At 48.7% G+C, this 20531-nt stretch overlaps 1 protein-coding gene across 2 annotated transcripts in view; it reads left to right on the top strand.

The window, feature by feature from the left end:
- The window catches only part of nudt22 (nudix (nucleoside diphosphate linked moiety X)-type motif 22), a 35044-nt gene extending 19205 nt beyond the window's left edge, over positions 1 to 15839 (top strand). Inside the window, exons 1-6 of one of the 2 annotated variants that reach the window (XM_048525218.2) lie at positions 5441 to 5583; positions 7535 to 8036; positions 8858 to 8965; positions 11169 to 11266; positions 13358 to 13451; positions 14468 to 15839. In XM_048525218.2, coding sequence (XP_048381175.1) covers positions 5456 to 5583; positions 7535 to 8036; positions 8858 to 8965; positions 11169 to 11266; positions 13358 to 13451; positions 14468 to 14575 — 1038 coding nt within the window. In that variant the 5' untranslated portion in view covers positions 5441 to 5455 and the 3' untranslated portion in view covers positions 14576 to 15839. Of the gene's footprint in view, positions 1 to 5440; positions 5584 to 7534; positions 8037 to 8857; positions 8966 to 11168; positions 11267 to 13357; positions 13452 to 14467 lie in introns of those variants that run through there. The other variant, XM_059641546.1, reaches the window with a different exon arrangement.
- Positions 15840 to 20531: the final 4692 nt, after the last annotated feature.

Raw genomic sequence — 20531 nt, 5'->3', positions numbered from 1 at the left:
TCCAGGCCTGGTGTGACAATCTCCTGGCTTGCTGTTGCAGTCTCTCAGTGGCATGTGGCTGTCTCTCAACCTGGCATGGCCACAGTGTGGAATTCTGAGATGATTCCAGAGTGGCGTTCTGGCTTTGAGGTGAAGCCCAGCAGTCTGGAGTCAAGGCCCCACGTGGACTAGAGCCTAGGTGCTGATGTAGACTGGGTTGGAAGGAAAATTGTTCTGAACTTTTTTTATTTCTCTATTCTCTAATTTATTCCTACAATTTGCAATGTTGGACTCTTTTTAACTCTCTATTTCCTATTTTGTCTCCCCCACTTAAGAACTTGTACTGTAGATCTGTACCTAAATACCTTGTACCTAAGATGGCAGCATAAGTAAACTTTCCACTGTACTCGTTTGAGTACATGTGACTGCAAAGCTTATTCAATTCAACTTAAGCCCAAAGATTTCCAGAGAGCAGAGAAAAGAATGGAAATGAAAAATATATTAATCAGCTATGGAGCTGCTAAAATGGGTGCAATGCACTTCCCAGTAGAAGAGCCCGCAGACATTAGCTTAGTTTTAGCCTGCTCAAGCTAAACTCAATTGAAAACTTTAACTGCACTCTCCGTGGCTGAAGTCCTGTAAATGGCTGATCTCAGCACAGGCTAATGTGAATTGAGGCACTGTTAAATGGCAGGCGAATATCTCTGCCATCTATTTTAACCTTTCTATTGACCGTGCTTTTCAATCTTACTTCAAAATCAGGTCGGCTCTGCCACGTTGCAAAGAATTAATCATGTTTTCAGATATTGTTTCAGATTTCCCAGCATCTGACCCCCAGCCAAGGTTAAGGGGGCATGGGTGAAGTCCTACAGAGGCCCCCTGGGCAAACCCCTTAGCTCTATCCATGTGTGAAACTGGGAGAGATGCTGGGATTTTGTTTCACTGGAGATGGGGCAGGGGTCTGTGTGCTTGGGATCCAGGCGGGATCTCCAAGGATGAAACTGGCTTAATTTTTTTTTCAAAAATGGTATTGTTTGGAATGGAATGTATCAGTCAAAATGGAGGATCAGTATGAAGTACACGAGGTGAATTGAACTAGTATATCTCAAGCAGTTGTTTACTTGGTTGTTGCCTCTGAGAGAGATATGCCCTTATCCCTTCCTCTCAGCACGGCACGTGACACCAGTTCAAACTCCAGGCCTCATTTTACACAACATTTAAGCTTAGGGGAGTCTCAAGACTGACGTCAGGGCCAGTGGACGGAAACCAGGAACAAAAACGTACACATCCCAGCCTGGGAGCTGTAGTAAGCCTAGAACTTGAGGGAGGGGGGCCTCCGCTTTGCCTTCATGTTGACTTTGAGTCTTCAGACCTGGTCCATGGCCTGAGGGGGGGAACCCATTGCTGCAGAGAGCAGTGAAGATTGGTCATTAGGTGTATTTAAGACCGAGATAGATAGGTTCTTTACTAATAAAGAGATCAAAAGTTACAGGGGAGAAGGCTAGAGAATGGGGTTGAGAAACCAATCAGCCATGATTGAATGTCAAGCAGACTCAATGAGCCGAATGGCCTAATTCTGCTCCTATATCATATAGTTCTGTGGAAAAGGATTTAATTGGCAGAGAGCTGAAGGATCTGTATATAGGCCTAAGGATGCAGGGTTGGGCCTAAGCAATGGAGGGACCACTATTAATCCACTCAGCCCCTCAGCAAATTCCCATAAACCTGGATGCTGACCTTTTCTGATCAGGCACATCGTGCCATCTCTCTACCAGTAGGTTATGAGTTTTGATGTGGAGGTGCTGGTGTTGGACTGAGATGGACAAAGCCTTTTTCTGAAGAAGGGCCCTGACCCGAAACGTCAACTTTCCTGCTCCTCTGCTGCTGCCTGGCCTGCTGTGTTCCTTTAGCTCCACACTGTTATCTCTGACTCCAGAATCTGCAGTTCTGACTATCCCAAGAAGTTACATGACATCAGGTTATAGTCCAACAGTTTTAATTGAAATCTCAAACTTTCGGAGCATAGCCCCTTCATCAGGTGAAGTGAGAGAGACGCACACAAACACAGAATTTCTAGGCAAAGGAAGTTAATGGGCAGAGAGAGATCAAAAGACCATATAAATAGTGTGAATCGAGTGTAGAATGATAAGTCGCTGCAGGTGACCCAAAGTGCCAGACGCTGTGGGTAAAGTGGCATCAGCTGAATAACAAGTGACAGGATGACCGAAAATCTGACAATATGGGGCAGTGAGATAATTACAAAAAATTAAAAATGAGGTGCTGGAGACAAACTAAATGACAGGAGCAACATGATAGGTACAAGAATCGCGTGCCGAGGGGCTAACCAAAGTCATAATTAATCCAAAACTGTCGAAATGAATTAAAGTTTTTGAAAGATTTAAAAGACTCACGAGGGCAACTTTTTCACACAGAGGGTGGTGCGTGTATGGAAGGAGCAGCCAGAGAAAGTGGTGGGGGCTGGTACAATGACAGCACTTAAAAGGCATCTGGATGGGTACATGAACAGGAAGGGTTTAGAGGGATACGGGCCAAATGCTGGCAAATGGGACGAGATTAATTTATGATATTTGGTCAGCATGGATGAGTTGGACTGAAGGATCTGTTTCCGTGCTGTACAGCACGGGTCTCTATGTTGGAAACCTTGGCCTGTAACTGAGCATGGAGCCAGAGAAGCTACTACCAGCAGATAGTAGAGCAGATGTTGGCCTTAACCCGGTCTTGCTTACGCCCCCTAATCCTGGCTGTGTCCTGGGTCGTGCACTGCCTTTTCTGATCGGGCCATCTCTGATCCTGCAGGTCCCTCGGCGGTGCCTGACAGTCCAGTGTAAATCAGCAATCACAACTCATTAGGAATTAAAACCTTAACAGCTTCATCTCAAAACGTGATATCAATCCACCATTTCGAGGAAAACCACTTGCCGTTTCCAAGAATTGTTCCATTGCTGCAGACCATCAAATTCGCATTGCTGGGCTCCGATTCACTAAATGGATAATGCTTCTGCCCATTAATCCCTTCGGTGATTGTCGGGCAGTTTCCTGTCAGTGACAGATTCCAGACTAAAGCAGTAATGTCTGCAGCAGCCTTTTCGCCTCCTGTCAGCTTCCTCCATTCAGCTTGCCCTTTGTGCATCACCACTACATTCCCCCCCCCCCAAAACCAACCAGTATCTGTGATCTCTACACATGAACGATAAAATAAATTTGTGATGGCGCTTCCAGCACGTTCTGCATACAATAAGCCAAAGTGCTGGCAAGTTCAGGCTTTTCAGCTCGCGTAGTGTGCTGACTCTCCTCTCTGGCTCACAGATTGCAAAATTCAGGGAAATGTCAACAAACCTGCATCCAAAAAAGGCCTCTCTTTCGGCTTTGGCTGGGGAATTTTTTTTTACAGTTCAGGGTGCCATATTTCAGGAAGGAGGCGAAGGCACTAGAGAGAGTGCGGAAAAGATCCAGGAATACTGTTCCTGGGATGAGGACCTTCAGCGATGTGGGTGGAGAAGCCAGGGTTATTCTGTCCGGGATAGAGGAGGTGGAGAGGAACTCAGAAGGTTGAGCAGAAAGAGAAACAGAATTTATACTTGGAGTTTGACACAATTCTCCTTCAATCTGACTCCATTTCTCTTCCCACAGCTGTTGCCTGACCTCCTGAGTTTGCCCAGCCCCTTCTGTTTTTATTTCAGATTTCCAGCATTTTGCTTCGATAAGGCCGAGACAGGATTCAGTTGAAACTGTCAGGGCCCTGAGCCAAATGATGGGGGCGGGGGCGAGAATCGGTAGGATGGTGAGGAAACTGATTGAAGCTCATTGGCTATTGAAGCATCAGTGACATGAGGAGAAACCTTTTTTGCTCAGTGAGTGGGTATAATTTGGGCTGTGTTGACTCTGGAGAAGCATTCTTAGAGGAACAGGAACAAAAAGCTGGTAAAAGTCTCAGTGTGGCAGCCAACCTCCTCCAGGAATGTCTTCACTTCACATTCAAAAGGCACTTGGTTACTTATTGGAAAAGCAATGGAGGTGGATGGAGTATTGGACTGGGAGAGGCGCTCTGGGAGGGGTTCAACAAGGACCGAGAGGCCGCCTCCTTTGTCCTTTAACTTGACGAATGTATTTGTATTCGAGGCTGTTTGCTGGAGGTTCACTGCATTGGTTCTAGAGGTGAGGTGTGTGTCTTACTGAGAGTGATTGAGCAGTTAAGGCCGACACGCTAGAGCTCAGAAGGAAAAGGAGATCTGAATGAAGCACATGAGATGCCAAAGAAGATTAAAGTCGATGCAGAAAGGATGTTTCCTTAAGTGGGGCAATCTAGAATGAGAGGTCATAGCTTTAGGATAAGGGGCAGTAGATTTAAAATGGATGAAATTACTTCTCTTGAAAGATTGTGAATCTGTCAAATTTGCTACCCAATGGGCTAGATGTTGGGATATTGAGTAAATTTGAGGAGGAAATAGAATTGTAATTAGTCATGGATTGTTGGGTAACGGGGAGAAGGCAGGAAAGTGAAGCTGGGCGATGAGGATCATGTCTGATCTCATATTTCAATGGTGGAGCAGGCTAGAGGGGCTGCATGGCCTTCCATACCCTATGACCTTTACCCTTAGACGTTAAAGCACTCTTCTTTTAAGAAACTCCACTAAACCAGCCACTTTGACAAAGGTTTGGGTCCGCTGTCAAGGTTTTGTGTCAAATATGGTGACATGAGGAAAGCTAGGTTTTGTCGCTGAGTTGAAGGTGCTAAATTAATGCAGGGCATTGTCACTACTTTATATTCAGTTAGGCAATACAGGCATCAGTCCCTAGACGAGCATTTATTGCCAATTTACCCGGGTCCCTGTCGCTGTGAGGCTGCATTGCTGACCACTGAACTGCCAAATTCCGAGCGATTCCAATTAATTTCCAGATCCGAGCAAGTCAATGAATACCCACTGCATCATTTTCTAACGCTGTAGTTTGGAGAAGTCAGGCAGGCCAAGACCCACCAAAATACCTTGCTCCTTTCGAAAAAAGAGGGCAACATCCCACAAGAGAGGGGTGTAGGGGCGGGAGGAGGGAACAAGAGATAAGGAGTGCTAACTAGTCGGTTAGTAATCCTTATTGATTTTTCACAGAAAAAAATCCTTTTGTGTCAGTGCCTCAAGATCAGCCATGAATTGGTAGAACGGGCTAGCAGGGCTAAATGGCCTCCAATTCAACTAGTCCTTTTCTATCCCCCAGGACTACGCCTGTCCCTGCTCATTTGGGTGACCCACAAAGCTTTCTTTGTGAACAGCCAGAAAGAAATTCAAACGGCTACCAGGCAGCGGCTGGTCCTCGGTGCAATGGGGCACCGAGGGGCAGAATGGCCTCCCGCGAGTAGGCGGAATGGCCGATTCCCCGAGTCACGTGCAATACGCAGGAGCCAATGGCTGAGCAGCCGTCTTGCCCCAGAGGCTTGCTTCCGCATTCGTGAAAGTGGCCGATGGCGGGGGAATCCCCTCCATTCATCGGATACAACGCTGCTGCGTCACACGGGGGCAACGTTACGGCGCGTTCTGAGGGGAAACCCACCACCCTCCTACCTCTCCATCCAGCCCCGGGGCTGGCCAGGTAAATATTGCCCCGTGACTGTAGGACCACCGAGGCAGAACTCAACAACCGGCTGTGATCGAACTTCAGGAACTAGCCCTTCGTCTCTGTGATAATGGGAACTGCAGATGCTGGAGAATCCAAGATAACAAAGTGTGGAGCTGGATGAACACAGCAGGCCAAGCAGCATCTCAGGATGCTTGGTCTGCTGTGTTCATCCAGCTCCACACTTTGTTATCCTAGCCCTTCATCTCTGTCGGAGTTTGTTGCTCCCCACTTTTTTTTCCTCCTCCTTTTCACCTTGCACATCCTGAAAGTGCGAAGATCTCGTTCCTCAGGGAATCTGCCCTCTGCTCAGTGCACAAATGTGTCTAAGAGATGGTGAACCTTGATATGGCTCGGACGCTCAACTGCAAGGGGCTTTGCCCCTGCCTTGAACTGTGCCCCTTTTTTTGTTGGCATCTATCAAATGGGCACCGGGGTTGAGTTAGAGCATCCCATGCACCCTTCCCAACAAATGCCCACTTCACTCAGATTTTCTTTGTCCACGTGTGCCACCTCCCTAACAACTCAGTGCTGCTGAGGGCCCTTGAATTTGCTCATTCCTCCCCCTTTCGTCATTCCAACAAGCAGCAAGCTACCTCAAAATCGAGGATTGAGTCCAACCTTGTTCCGATGACCAGTACCGGGGATTGTTGTGCCAGTCTGTTTGTAGGGAAGACACCACTTTTCAGTAAAGCAAAGAATTTGGCGGCAGGGGTTCAGCGGTCAGTAATGCTGCCTCACAGCGAAAGGGACCCAGGTAAATTGGCAATAAATGCTGGTTTTGGGAGTGATGTCTGTATTCCCTAACTGAATATAAAGCAGTGACAGTGCCCTGCGTTAATTGGAGAGAATTCTCAAAGTCAACTTGTCAGCCTGGTTTGCCTGGGGGTGGAACAGAAAGGGATTGCCTCCACCACAAGTGACCCGTGGGGTAGATAAGACCAAATGGACTCGTAAAGAGGTGAAGGATCTCTGAAGTGTGAGTGTTAACAGAAAGAGGGAAGAGGTGTAGATTTGTCTGCTATTTACAGTCATGTAGCATGTAAATAGACCCTTCAGTCCAATTTGTCCATGCTGACCATCATCCCAAACCAAACCAGTCCCAACTACTTGCTCCTGGCCCATTTCCCTCCAAACATTTCTTATTCATGTACTTATCTAAATGCCTTTTAAATGTTACAACTGTACTCACAGCCTGCACTTCCTCTGGCAGTTTATTCCCACACGCGAACCACCCTCCGTGTTTGAAACAAAAATTGCCCCGATGTCTTTTTTAAATCTTTCTCCTCTCACCTTAAAGGTGTGCCCCCTGGTCTTTATATCCCCCACTGGAAGCTTCTAGATAAGGTGAATGGTCGGTGTCTATTCCCCCTAATGATTTTCAAAACCTCTATAAGGTCAACACTCATCTTTCTACACTCCAGTGAAAAAAGCCCCAGCCTATCCCTATAACACAAACACCACCCCCACCCCTATTCCCAGCAATGTCCTGGTAAATCTCTTTTAAACTCTCTCCAGCTGAGTAATATCCTTCCTATAACAGGGTGACCAGAAGTGTCTCCTGCGCACTGAGTGGACACTGCTCTGTGTATGTGCTGCCCGTGAGGCTAGTTAAGACCATGGCATTGAATGATTTGCAGAGATCAGATGGGCACTTAAAGGACATACAACATGCAGGAGTCACGGGAGCGCATGAATGAGGTGAATGGGACTGACTGGATCAATGCCTGGAGGTCCAACACCGAAAAGATAGGCCAAATGGCCGCCTCCTGCACTGTCATCACTCCTTGGCCAATTGCGCCCACAAAATGGTGGCTGCAATGCCAACAATACTGCGCCCAGCTTTGTTGGCCGTGAATAGGGCATGGAGCAGCCTAGGGTTGTGGCCAGTTGTTATATCAATGCAAATTCTGTCTCCCTTTTGCAGCATCCCCGCCAGGTCTTCCGTCAAAGGTTCAGGTATGGACCTGGACGTCTCCCTCATGGTCCACTGTCCGTTCGCGGGGGGGCTGACCCAAGAGCGCGTACATGTGGAGATTTCTGCTGAGTACAACCGCCAGGTCCTCCTCAGCCATGAGCAGAAGATTGCCGACATCTGGCGGCAGAGGAAGCAGGAGAAGCCCTGGCTGTTCAACGGGGCCAAGTTCCGCATTCACTCGGCCCAGCTCGAGTGCGGGGAGCTGCTGCTGAGGCTGGGCCTGACCTGCTACAAGGACTACCTGGGCACAAACTGGGCGCCCGAGGCCCGGCTGCTGCAGGAGCAGGGCACGGCAGACTTTGGCAACAGCCAGGCTTACCTGGCAGAGCCTCTGGGGGTTGGAGCGATGCTTCACACAGCTGATGACTGCTTTGTGTTCCTGAGGAGGAGTGAACAAGTTGCCGAGGCCACAGCACAGGTGGACATTCCAGGAGGACACCCAGAACCCAAGGTTTGTTCCTCAAAAAAAAATTGCCGAAGCAGGCCATTCAGCCCAACTAGTCAGTGCTGTTCTCCCGTTCTATCTACATCACCTCTGCCTTTCAAGACCACATTGTATCCCCTTGTATCCAGATTACTTTCAGAAGCAGCAAGAAGCTTCTTCCTCGAGTCATCGCTCTGCCTCATCTCCTCCATGCAGGTGGTGAAACCAGGAAGGCATTCAGCCTGAAATTCCAAAAGATTATTGGTCAAGTGGCCTTGGGGAAAAGAGGGTTGTGAATGGTAAGGGGCTTTCTGACAGGGTAGAGAGGGGTGACACTCCCAGTGGCAGGAGGGTTGGGAATGAGGGGGGGGGGACGGATCCAAGGCTGAGGCGGGGAGATGAGTGGATTGTTTTGACATGGCTGTATTCTGCGATGTTTGAAAGGACAAGAATCAATAGGAAGTAGAGCTGGATAAATACTGGGAAAGGTTCCGTTTGCAGCACTGTTGGGCAAGAATGAGGGAAGGGCAGTGCATATGAATGAGGAGCAGGAGATGACCATTCAGCCCCTCTATGGAGGCTGCTGAGCCATTCAATAAGCTCATGACAGTGTCCTCTAATCACTTTTCTGATGACCCCAGTATGAAAGCCCCCTGCCTGGTATTGGAGTCAGGTTTCCCATGTGACAGGCAGTGGTACTAACCTGTATACTGACATAGTATGAATTGGAGAGCTCCAGGACGGGCAAGAAGGGGCTGAATGGCCTCCTCAAGTGTTGTATTTTGAGCCGTTCATGCCAGCCTCTGCCGTCGCCCTCAACGTGAGCTCTCCACATTCTCTCCTTACAGGCAGCCGCAAAAGGAATTCCAGAAGATACCATTCAAGTGGAACACTTATCGGGGGAGCTGGTTGTTCAGGAAATATTTTCCTCTATTTTGGGCGAGATCCGAGATGAGGTAAAAACAGAAGATGTTTTGAACGACCCCCCCAATTCCCGGATTTGGTGGGTGGGGGATGGGACTCAGTTCCAGCAAGCTAACTCCCCTCTCCCTGATGGTGCTGACATTTCTGTGGGGAAACACTTCTTTCTTTTTATGTGTTGCCCCTCAAGAGGGTACTGGTGAGCCAGCATAGGATTTCAGAGGGCTGTCAGGAACTAAGTCTGCCCCTGTGTGCGCGGAGTCATATGAACTCATACCAAGAGGTTACACAATTTAGACTTCTCTTGAGCAGCGATTCACAAAAACATAAGAACCAGGAACAGGAGTGGGCCATCTGGTCCCTTGAGCCTCCTCCCCCATTCAATACGATCATGGCTGATCTTCTCATGGAGTCAGCTCCACTCACCATAATGTAGAGTATGCAGGGTAGATTGATCTTTGGAGGATAATAGGTTGGTACAACATTGTGGGCCAAAGGGCCTGTACCATGCTGTACTGTTCCATGTTCTATTTTTGCCATAACCCTTAATTCCTTTACTCTTCAAAAATCTATCTTTGCCTTAAAAACATTCAATGAGGTAGCCTCACTAGGCAGGGTGAAGAAGTTCCTCCTCAGCTCAGTCCTAAGGCTGCTCCACGTTATTTTGAGGCTATGTCCCCTAGTTCTAGTCTCACCCACCAGTGGGAGCAACCTCCCTCTTTCTACCTTATCTATTCCCTTCATAATTTCCTATATTTCTTTAATATTCCCCCCTCATTCTTCGAAATTCCAATGAGAATAGTTCTAGTCTCCTCAGTCTCTCCTCATAAAGCGACCTTCTCAACTCTGGAATCAACCTCACAAACCTGCTCTGCACCCCCTTCCAGTGCCAGTCTTTCTCAAGGAAGGAGACCAAAACTGTACACAGTGACTCCAGATGTGCTCTCTCTAGCTCCCTATACAGCTGTAACATAATGTCCCTGTTTTTAAAGTCCATTCCTCTAGCAACCTCCCTGCTTCTATCGTATCTATTCCCTTCATAATTTTATATCTTTCTATAAGATCCCTCTTCATTCTTCTAAATTCCAATGAGTATAGTCTCAGTCTACTCAATTTCACATCAAAACCAATACCATATCCCCCACCTTCAACATGCACACCCTACACCACTGATGCTCAGTAGCAGCAGTGCATACCCTTGACAAGATGCACTGCAGCAACTCACCAAGGCACCTTAGACATACAGTCTTTACTATCTAGAAGGACAAGGGCAGCAGATACTTGGGAGCACCGCCCCCTGCAAGTTCTCCTCTGAGCCACTCACCATCATGACTTGGAAATACATCAGCTGTTCCTTCAGTGTCGCTGAGTCAAAAGCCTGGAAGATGTCCCTACACCGCACGGACTGCAGCATTTTCAGGAAGGCAGCTTAGCACTACTTCCTCAGGGGGCAATTAGTGATGGGCAATAAATACTGGGCCGTGCCAGCCACACCCTAGACTTACCACAACAGTGGGCGAAATGTCTATGTCTACCCCGTCAATTTCCCACCAAAATCCTGAAAATTTCCATTGAATCACTGCGCAACAGGAGTCTAAATTGTGCAACCTTTCCCTATGATCTCACATTTGATGGTGGGCTCACGTGATGGGTTCTGTTTTGTCGGTGACTCAGTGGTTAGCATGCTGCCTTACAGCACTGGGGACTTAGGTTCAATTCCTGCCTCAGGCTACTGTCGTGTGTGGTGTTTGCATGTTCGCTCCATGACTGTGTGGGGTGCTCTAGTTTCCTCTCACAGTCCAAAGATATGCAGGTTGGGATGGACTGGCTGTGCCAAATTGCCCTGTAGAGTGGATTTGCGAGGCCAGTTAGCAGGAAAAGCACTGTCAAAAAGGTAAAAGAAGGGTGACAGGGTGTGAGGCTGGATTTGGGCGGGTTGCTCTTCAAAGGATTAGTGTGAACTTGATGGTCTGAATGGCCTTTTCCTCACTGTAGGGATTGTACGATTAGTTTTGTAGGAGACAGGGCTTGGTATATTGGAGCACATCAGGCCACGGTGTATGGGGTATACATTCTGACCCAATAACCTTGGCTCTTGGGGGTTCCCTGAGCTCAGGGCTGGCTGAACGACCCAGGCAGGGAACAGCACCAGGGCCCCCGCTCTCACTCGCTGGGCCCTCAATATAGCTGAAAGTGAGAGGCTGAACTGGTGTGTATTTTCTCCCTCCATTTCTGCAGGTCAATGTTCCTCTGGAAAGTTTAAGCAGACCTTTGCTGCTGGGAATCGCACGGAATCACAGAAGCGCAGGACGACCCAGTGCGGAATTTTATATCCGGTAGAAAACCTTAGCTTAACTTTGATGTCTGAATCAATCTCTCTCTCTCGCTCTCTCTCGTTCTGTCTCTCTCGCTGTGTCTCTCACACTCAGCATCTCCTCCACCACCCTGCACTTTTCCAGTCAAGAATATATCCTGGTGTTTTGTCTGATAACTGTGTGAGAACAGGTCCAGAGCAAAATCGCACAGTATGTACAACAGGGATACAGGCTATTCAGCCATCTGCTTTGTGCTGGTATCTATTCTCCATGTGAGCCTCCTTCTGTCACCCTGTCTTTCTATTCCTTTCTTCCTTGTGCACCTTTCCCTTAACTGTATCTGTGAATGTATAGGTTGAGGTACGAAAGGCCCTTTGGCTCCTTGGACCTGTTTAAGCATTCAATAAGTTCATGACTGATCTGATTATGGCCTTCAATCCACAACCCCACCTACTCCCCGATAACTTTGACTCCCTTGTTGGCCAAGCATCTGTTGACCCAAACAGAAGTGGTGGACGAAGATGCAGCTACAACATTTTAAAAGACATTTGGACAGGGATGTGATTAGGAATGATTTAGAGGAATGTGGGCCAAATGCAGGCAAATGGGACTAGTTTAGTTTGGGAAACTTGGTGTGGATGAGTTGGACCAAAGGGTCGGTTTTTGTGTTGTGTGACTCTATGACCCATCTCACACCGCTGTCTGGGAAAAATGTTCTGCACCCACTCTCAACTCTCCAGGAGGAACAAAATTTCTCCTCACCTCTCTATTAAGTGGGAGACCCTTTGTTCTGAAATTATGCCCCCTTTGTTCTAGGCTCTTTCACAGTAGGGAAAAACCTCACTATCCATGCTGTCAAGACCTATTACATCTCAGTAGCATCACCTGTACTCTTCAAGTCAACCACGCCCTGTGGGAAGCGAATTCCACTCTCTTCTCACTCTCCTGAGTTCCTCATTAGATTTATTAGTGACTGTCCTTTTATTGTTAGATGTTCCTCTTGTTCCAGGCTTGCCTGAAAATTAAGAACATCTGCTTCTAGACTGTCGAACCCCCTCATAATTTTAACAATCTTTTATTCGGCTAATTCAGGAGTAGGGGGCATATTTTTAAGGTGAGAAGAGAAAGATTTAAAAACGACATGTGGGGCAATTTCTTTCACATAGACAGTGGTTCATGTGTGGAATGAACTTCTGCAGGAAGTAGTGGATGTTGGTACAGTTACAATGTTTAAAAGACATTTGGATAAGTACGTGAATAGGAAAGGTTTAGAGGGACATGGGCCAAGCACAGGCAGGTGGGACTAGTTTAGTTTGGGGATTATGGTCGGCATGGATTGGTTAGACTGAAGCATCGGTTTCTGTGTTGTGTGACTTTATAATACTGAAATTCTAAGAACTCCCCGGGAATATCTATAGGGAAGGTGTAAACTTTAGTATAAATGCGAGAAGATTCCCTCGTGCTCTGTGCATGAGTTTAACTCATTCATTAGGAGCCACAGCTCCCTGAGATATCACCTTGGTCTCATTCAGTGGAGCATCAATACCGTATTGCCTGGGTGAAGGTTCTGACTCTCCCTCAGGTACTGATTTCCCCACCTGCATAGTGGGCTGGCTTGTGTCTGCCTCCAATTTCTAATGGGATGTGGACTTGGAGGGTGCTGATCAGGTCAATATTTGTTGTACAGCCCTAATTGCCCCTCATGAGTCTCCCTCTTGAAACACCACGGTCCACATGGTGTAGGGATTCCTGGGATTTTGGCCCAGTGACATGGAAAGAATGGCACTGTATTTCCAAGCCAGGATAGTGAGTGGTAAGGAGGGGAACTTGCAGGAGTCAGTGTTTCCATGTATCTGCTGCCCCTGCCCTTCTAGGTGATGGGTTTGGAAGGTGCTAAGGAGACTTGGTAGATTTCTACAATGTATCTTGTAGCACTGCTACCGAGCGCCAGTTGTAGAGGGAGTGGACGTAGTGCCAATCGAGCAGGTGTTGCTTTGTCCCAGATGGTGTCGAGCTTCTTGAGTGTTGTTGGATCTGCCCCCATCCAGGGCAACGGGAGGGTATTCCATCAGAGTGCAAATGCACCGCCTGTATGTGGGGTTTCTCTTCCAGGTGCGAGCTGACATCGGAGGAGGTGAGGCAGCGGTATCTCATCGGAGGAGTTGAGGCCCACGAATCGACCAGCATCAGCTTTGTCCGGCGAGAGGTACGAGCTTTTGGCTCAGTGGGCCATGTGAGCAGGCACTTGAAACGTCTGATTAACAGGCCCTGGTCAGTGTATGTGGGGAGATTTTTATTTCTTTGTACTCGTGTGCAGGTTGGCATTTGGTGCTCATTCCTAATCACCCCTCCAACTGAATGTCTCACTCAGGTCAATACAAAAGGCAACTCAGGGAGAATTCTGAGAGAGTTCTCCTACTGTAAAGGACAACAATCAACCACGTGGGTTTTTATACCAAATGAAAATGTTTTCATGGCCCAGAGAGGCATTCTTTCCAGATTTTTAAATTTATTAAATTAAACTCTACCTGTTCTGATGTAGGATTAGAACCTCTGTCCTCCGAGCTTTAGTCCAACTCTCTGGATTAAAGGGCCAGTGACTTTAGCACAGTACCACTGTTTTCCCAAAGTTGGTGAGGAGGCCGTTTGTCCCCTTGAAGTTGTCCTAGCATCATTCGGTTTGATCATTGCAGGTTCACATTGGGGAAGTATCACAGTCTGAGCTAGAAGGAGTGCCACGCCTTTGGAGGGTTGGTGCTGAGGGAGCACCATGCTGTTGGAGGGCCGGTGCCGAGGGAGCACCGCGCTGTCGGAGGGCCGGCGCCGAGGGAACGTTGTGCCGATGTTGCAGCTAAAACATTGAGCCCAGGCCCATTGTGTCTTGCTCGAGATGTTATTAATTTGTGATTTAAAAGGGAACATTGTGCAGGGCCATGGAGGGGGTGGTTCAGTTGGATACTGTTTCAAAGAGCCAGTGATTTTCATGTCTAATTCTGATTACCTGCCCCCCCGACCCCGAAACAATATCAACCCTTCGACCAGGTTGCCAGGACCTGTGATGTGGGCCGTTAATACCTGGCTGCTGGCAGCGTTCTGCCAAGGCCTTTGCCTCAGAGATTGCATTTAGAAAAGTATTAGATCACGTTTGTGAGGGAACTTTGGGACAGTGGGAAGAGTGGGCTGGCGCTACGGAAATGAAGGTCCATCTGCCTGTTTTTGCAGGATGTCCTAAAACTTGAGGAGGACGTGGAAGGCTGGCAAGAGCTGTGCCCATCGGCCAAGGGTGCCATCAAGCTGTACACGCTTGTCCGCCCGTCCCGGGCATCTTGATCCTTCTCCGAATGGAACTGAAACCGGGACACGAGACCATAAATACTGTTTGGGAAACAGCATGGCCACACGTCCTGCTCCAGGAAGGCACAAAGGACCGTGGACATTTTTCTGGGTGGTAGCGGGTGGCATCTGAACCTGTCAGTTTGTCTCTCTCTTTCTGCTTTGGTGGCCGGGGTACACTGTCTCCAGGATCTCTGCTGCTGGACCCAGCCAAATGATAAAGAGGCCGTTCAGCCCATTGTGCCTGTGCCAGCTCTTCAGGTGAGCATCATTACCCGGCTCCAGTCTCCTGCCTTTTGCCCGCCTCAAACCCTTGTACATTATTTTTATCCAAATAATCGTCTTGAATGCCCCACTTTAAAGCTGCCCCTATCCCCGTTTCCCATGACTCGCAAAGCGGAAAGGTTCTTTATCACATCGCCCTTCCTGCTTTCGTAAGGCACTTTACATCTACAGCCTTGTCCCATTCTTGTTCTCTTTACAAGTGGGACCAGCCTCTCCCTATCGACTCTGTCCAGCACACCCAGCCCGCGCCCCCCCCAACAAAAACCTCTCTCAGATCTCCGTCTCTCAGCCACCTTCTCTCCAAGGAGAACAATCTCAACGTCTCCAATCTACCTTTGTCGCTAAAGTTTCTCATCCCTGGAACCATTCTTGTAAATCACTGCTGCATGCTGTCTGGTGTGTTCCCGTCTTCCTGCTAATGCAGTGACCTCAAGGCTACACATTTGTCCAGCTGAGGTCTAAGCCGAACAGTTGGAGGAATTGGGGAACCGAAGCATACTCTGGCCTCCAGGCCCTGGATTCAGATCCAGGCTCCTCTTGCACTGGGGGCCTGTCAATTTTCTTTTTTTTTTATTGTGTCGGGTGTTGTTGGCTGGGCCAGCAGTTGTTGGCCATTCCTCATTGCCTCTTGGAATAAGTGGCTTGCTGAGCTATTTCACTCGCAGGATTGCGGGGTGTGGGGAAGAGTTAAGATTCACCCATGTCTCTGGGGTTCTGGAGCCACATATAGGCCCCATCAGGTAATGCCCTTTTCCTAGAGGGAACCGAGTACAAAACTATCGAGCAATGATAGTTGTTGTTATCGAGAGCGTAAATTCACTGGTTGCGTCGGTCGGATTTGAACAGTCTGGGCCTGTGGATTGCTAATCCAATTAGCAAACTGCAATGCCTCTGTTGCTGCTGCCTTGCCAGCTCTGAGTGCCTCACTATGGTTTGAAAAGTGCTGATGGTTCCCACCAGCCATGTGCTGCTTCTCTGCGCTTCTTGCTTGGGGTGGGGGTGGGGGGGGGAAGAGTTGAGGTAGCGTGGGTAGTCTGCGAATTGTGCACTGGAAAAAACAGAGGGGCCAAATGGCTACCTCCTGCACCAGAGCCATTATCTGACCACGACAGACCAAAAGGCGACAGTGTGAAGTGCCCATAAATGAGGGTTGCTGGTACGTCAGGTTAGAGCTGTACACTGTGGAAGCTTCTCAACAATTAAAGGAAGATTTTGCATTTACGTCTGACCTTTTTTATATCTCGATGGTACACTTTGAGGGTGGGCTCAGGGACACGGTTTCCGCTTGACTCACACTCCTTGCTCCTGACTTGTGTCAGTTGTGGTCTGCCCTCATTTCTCGGGGGGGACAGTGCACGTCAACCAGGCTAAGGGGCCCTGAGCTCAGTTGCTGGCTCCATGGAGCGTTTGTTGACACAAGTCAGTAGAATGTTTGATGGGGAGTTGAGGGCTGATCTCTGGACACTCTAGCACAGACAGTCCACGCTGACCTGCACATCTTTGGGCTGTGGGAGGAAGCCGGAGCACCCGGAGGAAACCCACACTGACACGGGGAGAATGTGCAAACTCCACACAGACAGTCGCCCGAGGCTGGAATCGAACCTGGGTCCCTGGCGCTGTGAGGCTGCAGTGCTGACTGCTGAGCCACCGTGCTGTGGGGTGAAGAATTTCAGTACACGTGTGCCCCTTCTGTGGCTCAAGGAGACCGCTCATCCTGCCCCTCCCCCCCCCTTTAACCAAGGAGGGGTAATAAATGTATGCAGGGTGTTCAGTGGGGAAGAAATTGGAGTTGCCTGGAGTTTGAGGTGGCCCAGACCCTGGGAAATACAACCCCTCTGTCAAGGAGAGTCTATCCTGAGTACTAGGGAGCCCGGTAGGTGAATGGCGGTCGGGGGGTAGGTGGGCATGGTGCCCAGAACTCCACCTGCAGCCGTGTGACATTTCTGCTGATTTAAGGCTATGGTAACCATGGCAACAGAGAACAGAGACCAAACTAAACACGGGCCTTCTGTGGGTAAGTTGGATTGGTTTGAAGGAGGATCCAGAAAACCAGAGCGTGTGCTGAGCCCCGGCGAGACGGGAGAAGTGCAGGATTTTACAGCGTAGGGGAGCTGGACTCCATCCATGGTACTGTTGTGGTGCACTGCACAGGATGGAGTGTTGTCAACATCTCCCGGTGAGCGGAAACATTCCTGCTGGTTGTGTGCCTTTATCCATGACGTGTGTTTGTGTGTGTGTGTGTATAATGTCACAAGTCATACATGTGTACAACATGGAAACAGACCCCTCAGTCCAATTTGCCCACGCTGACCAGATATCCTAAATTAATCTAGTCCCATTTGCCAGCATTTGGCCCATATCCCTCTAAACCCTTCCTATTCATGTCCCCATCCAAATGCCTTTTAAATTTTGTAACTGTACCAGCCCCCACCACTTCCTCTGGCAGCTCACTCCATACACGCACCACCCTCTGTGTGGAAATATTCCCCATAGGTCCCTTTTAAATCTTTCCCTTCTCACCTTAAACCTATGCCCCTTTAATTTTAGACTCCCCTACCCTGGGGGAAAAGACCTTGGATATTCACCCTATCCGTGCCCCTCATGATTATATAAACTTTGTAAGGTCACTCTCAGCTCTGACACTCCAGGGAAAATAGCCTCAGCCTATTCAGCCTCTCCCTGTAGTTCAAACCCTCCGACCTCGGCAATATCCTTGTAAATCTTTTTGAACCCTTTTGAGTTTCACAACTTCTTTCCCATAGCAAACAGACTAGAACTGCATGCAATATTCCAAAAGTGGCCTCACCAATATCTTGTACAGCTGCAATATTCCTGTTGCACACAGGCCTTCTCTGCCCATCCCCCTCTTCGTCACCATCCCCACTGGATTCCATTACGCCATCATGTCCACCTTGTTCTTCTCCTTTCTCCCTCAGCATGGTGGCTCAGGGAGCCAGGCTCAATTCCAGCCTCAGGCGACTGTCTGTGTGGGGTTTGCGTATCCTCCCTGTCATGCGCTTCCTCTGGATGCTCCGGCTTCCTCCCACACAGTCCAATAACGTGCAGGTTAGGGTGAATACGCCATGCTACATTGCACAGAGTATTCAGGGATGTGCAGGCTAGGTGAGGTAGCCACAGGGAAATGCTGCGTTACAGCAATAGGGTTGGGCATGGGTCTGGGTGGGGTGCTGTTTGGAGGGTTGGTGCAGACTTGATGAGCTGAATGGCCTGCTTCCACACTATAGGGATCTTATGATTAGCCAACCTCCCCCATAAATAACAGCATATACGTCGATCACTTGGTGTGGAGATTGGCTTCCACAGCCTCCTGCACTCCAGGTAAGGATGCTTTAGCTGAATTTCCATAAAATGGAGGAACAGATGTAGGCCGTTCTGCCAGCCCCACTATTCAATGAGATTGTGGGCTGTTGAAGTTATATTTATCCATCCGTGGGATGAGGGCAGCACTGGCTGAGCTTTATCATCCAACCTTAAATGCCCCTAGAGCAGCTAAGAGTCAACCTAGTCGGAGTGTATAGGCCAAAATCAGGTAAGCATGGCAGATTTCCCTTTGAGGGGCACCCACAAACCAAATAGAACCACTGCCAATTGTTGTAAAAACCTATGGTCAACTTTTGGTTCTAAATTTTTTTTAATGATTTCAAATTTCACCATCTGCTAACTTGCGTTCTCAAAATGTTGGACTGGCAGTCTGGATTACTTTACCAGTACCTCCAGGATGGTACAGTGGCTAGCAGCCTCACTGCACCAGGGACCTGAGTTTGATTCCAGCCTCAGGCGACTGTCTGTGTGGAGTTTGCACATTGCCCCTGTGTCCCCCAGTTTTCTCCCACAGTCCAGAGATGTCCAGGTTAGGTGGATTTTTTTTTTCCTAGTAGAATCACCACAATGTGGAATCAGACCCTTTGGCTCAACACGTCCACAACTGACCCACAAAGCATCCCACGCAGACACCACCTAATCTACATATTCCTGGACACGACATGCAATATCAGCTCGGCCGATCCGCCTAGCCGGCACGTCTTTGGACTGTGAGAGGAAACCCATGTAGTCACAAGGAGAATTTGGAAACCCCAAACAGACAGTCGGCCGAGGCTGGAATCAAACCCAAGTCCCTGGCACTGAGAGGCAGCAGTGCTAACCACTGAGCCACTGTGCCACCTGAGTTATAGGGAAATGCAAGGGATAGGGTAGGATGCTCTTCAGAGAGTTCATAGAATCCCTATACTGCCAAAACAGGCCCTTCAGCCCAACAACTCCATACTGGCCCTCAGAACATCCCACCCAGACCCATCCCCTTAGCTCTGTAACCCACTGAATCTACACGTCCCCTGAGCACTATGGGCCATTTAAGCACAGTTGATCCGCCTGCCCTGCACGTCTCTGGACTGTGGGAGGAAACCCACGCATTCACACGGGGAGGATGTGCTAACTCCACACAGACAGTTGCCTGAGGGTGGAATCGAACCCAGTCCCTGGCACCATGCGACAGCAGTGCTAACCACTGAGCCACCAACTGGGTGGTGCAGATGTGATGGGCTGTATGGGCCTCTTTCTACATGGTAGTGATTCCTATAATTCTATTATTGTCAGTGACCGTCTTATATTGATGGCCCCTAGTCATGCTATTGCTTGCAAGTCGAACATCTCTGCAACTATCCCATCAGAGTCTTAAAGCTCCCTGTCAGGTCCCAGCTTTCAGTTTCAACCAGGAGAAGAGAGCTGCAACTTGTTGATCTTTCCAAATAGTATAACCTTTCAGTTCGAGTGTCATCTTTGTTCACGTCCGCACCTTCTCCAGTGATTGGTACATGTACTGGAATATCGGCAGTGTTAATAGGTTGTTGGGGAGGGAGTTCCAGGATTTTCACCCAGCAATACTGAAAAATGGCCAATGTATTTCCAAGTCAGGATAGTGAGTATCTTGGAAGGGAATGTGCGATGGATAGTGTTCTAATGTATCTCCTGCCTTTGTCCTTCCAGGTAAAAGTGGGCTTGGGTTGGTAAGGTGTTATCTAAGAATTTCTTGAAGGCGCTACACACTCCTGCGACTCAACATCAGTGGTGGAGGGAGTGTAAGTTCGTGGTGCCAATCAAATAGATGTTGCTTTGTCCTGGATGTTGTTGAGTGTTGTTGGAGCCGTGGTTATCCAGGGCAAGTGGGCAGTATTGCATCACAGTCCTGAAGTGTGCCTTGTAGATGGCGGACAAGGCTCTGGGGAGTCAGGAGGTGAGTTACTGCAGGATTCCTAGCCATTATTGTGATTCTCACCAGAAGACTGGGAGCTCCTCCTGCTGGTGATGAAGGGGATATCGAACCTTGACCTTGGTGTCTGTGTGTGTACTGATCCTAACCAAGTGCTGAATTGCGAAGTAAAAGGAGCTGTGCCATTATTTGCTGTTGGCCTCTCAATGTTGGTAAACCCAGCCTTGCACACAATTATCCCTCAGTCCCTGTCACGCATTGGAACACAGACAAGGATGCCATCTACTGACATGGTACAGGATCAGAATACCCTTGAAGGTCCTTCCCTCCCCTGTGCAACAATGGACATACAGAGGTCTACAGTACTGAGAGGAGACCACTTCGCCCATTGTATGTTTGCCAACAGCAGCCCAAAACTTACTGTTTTGTATATTGACTGTG

This window comes from Stegostoma tigrinum, chromosome 42 (assembly GCF_030684315.1).
Source record: "Stegostoma tigrinum isolate sSteTig4 chromosome 42, sSteTig4.hap1, whole genome shotgun sequence".
Classification (NCBI taxonomy): Eukaryota; Metazoa; Chordata; class Chondrichthyes; order Orectolobiformes; family Stegostomatidae; genus Stegostoma; species Stegostoma tigrinum.
The sequence above is the reverse complement of the archived record's forward strand: the minus strand, read 5'-3'. Positions and strand labels throughout refer to the sequence as shown.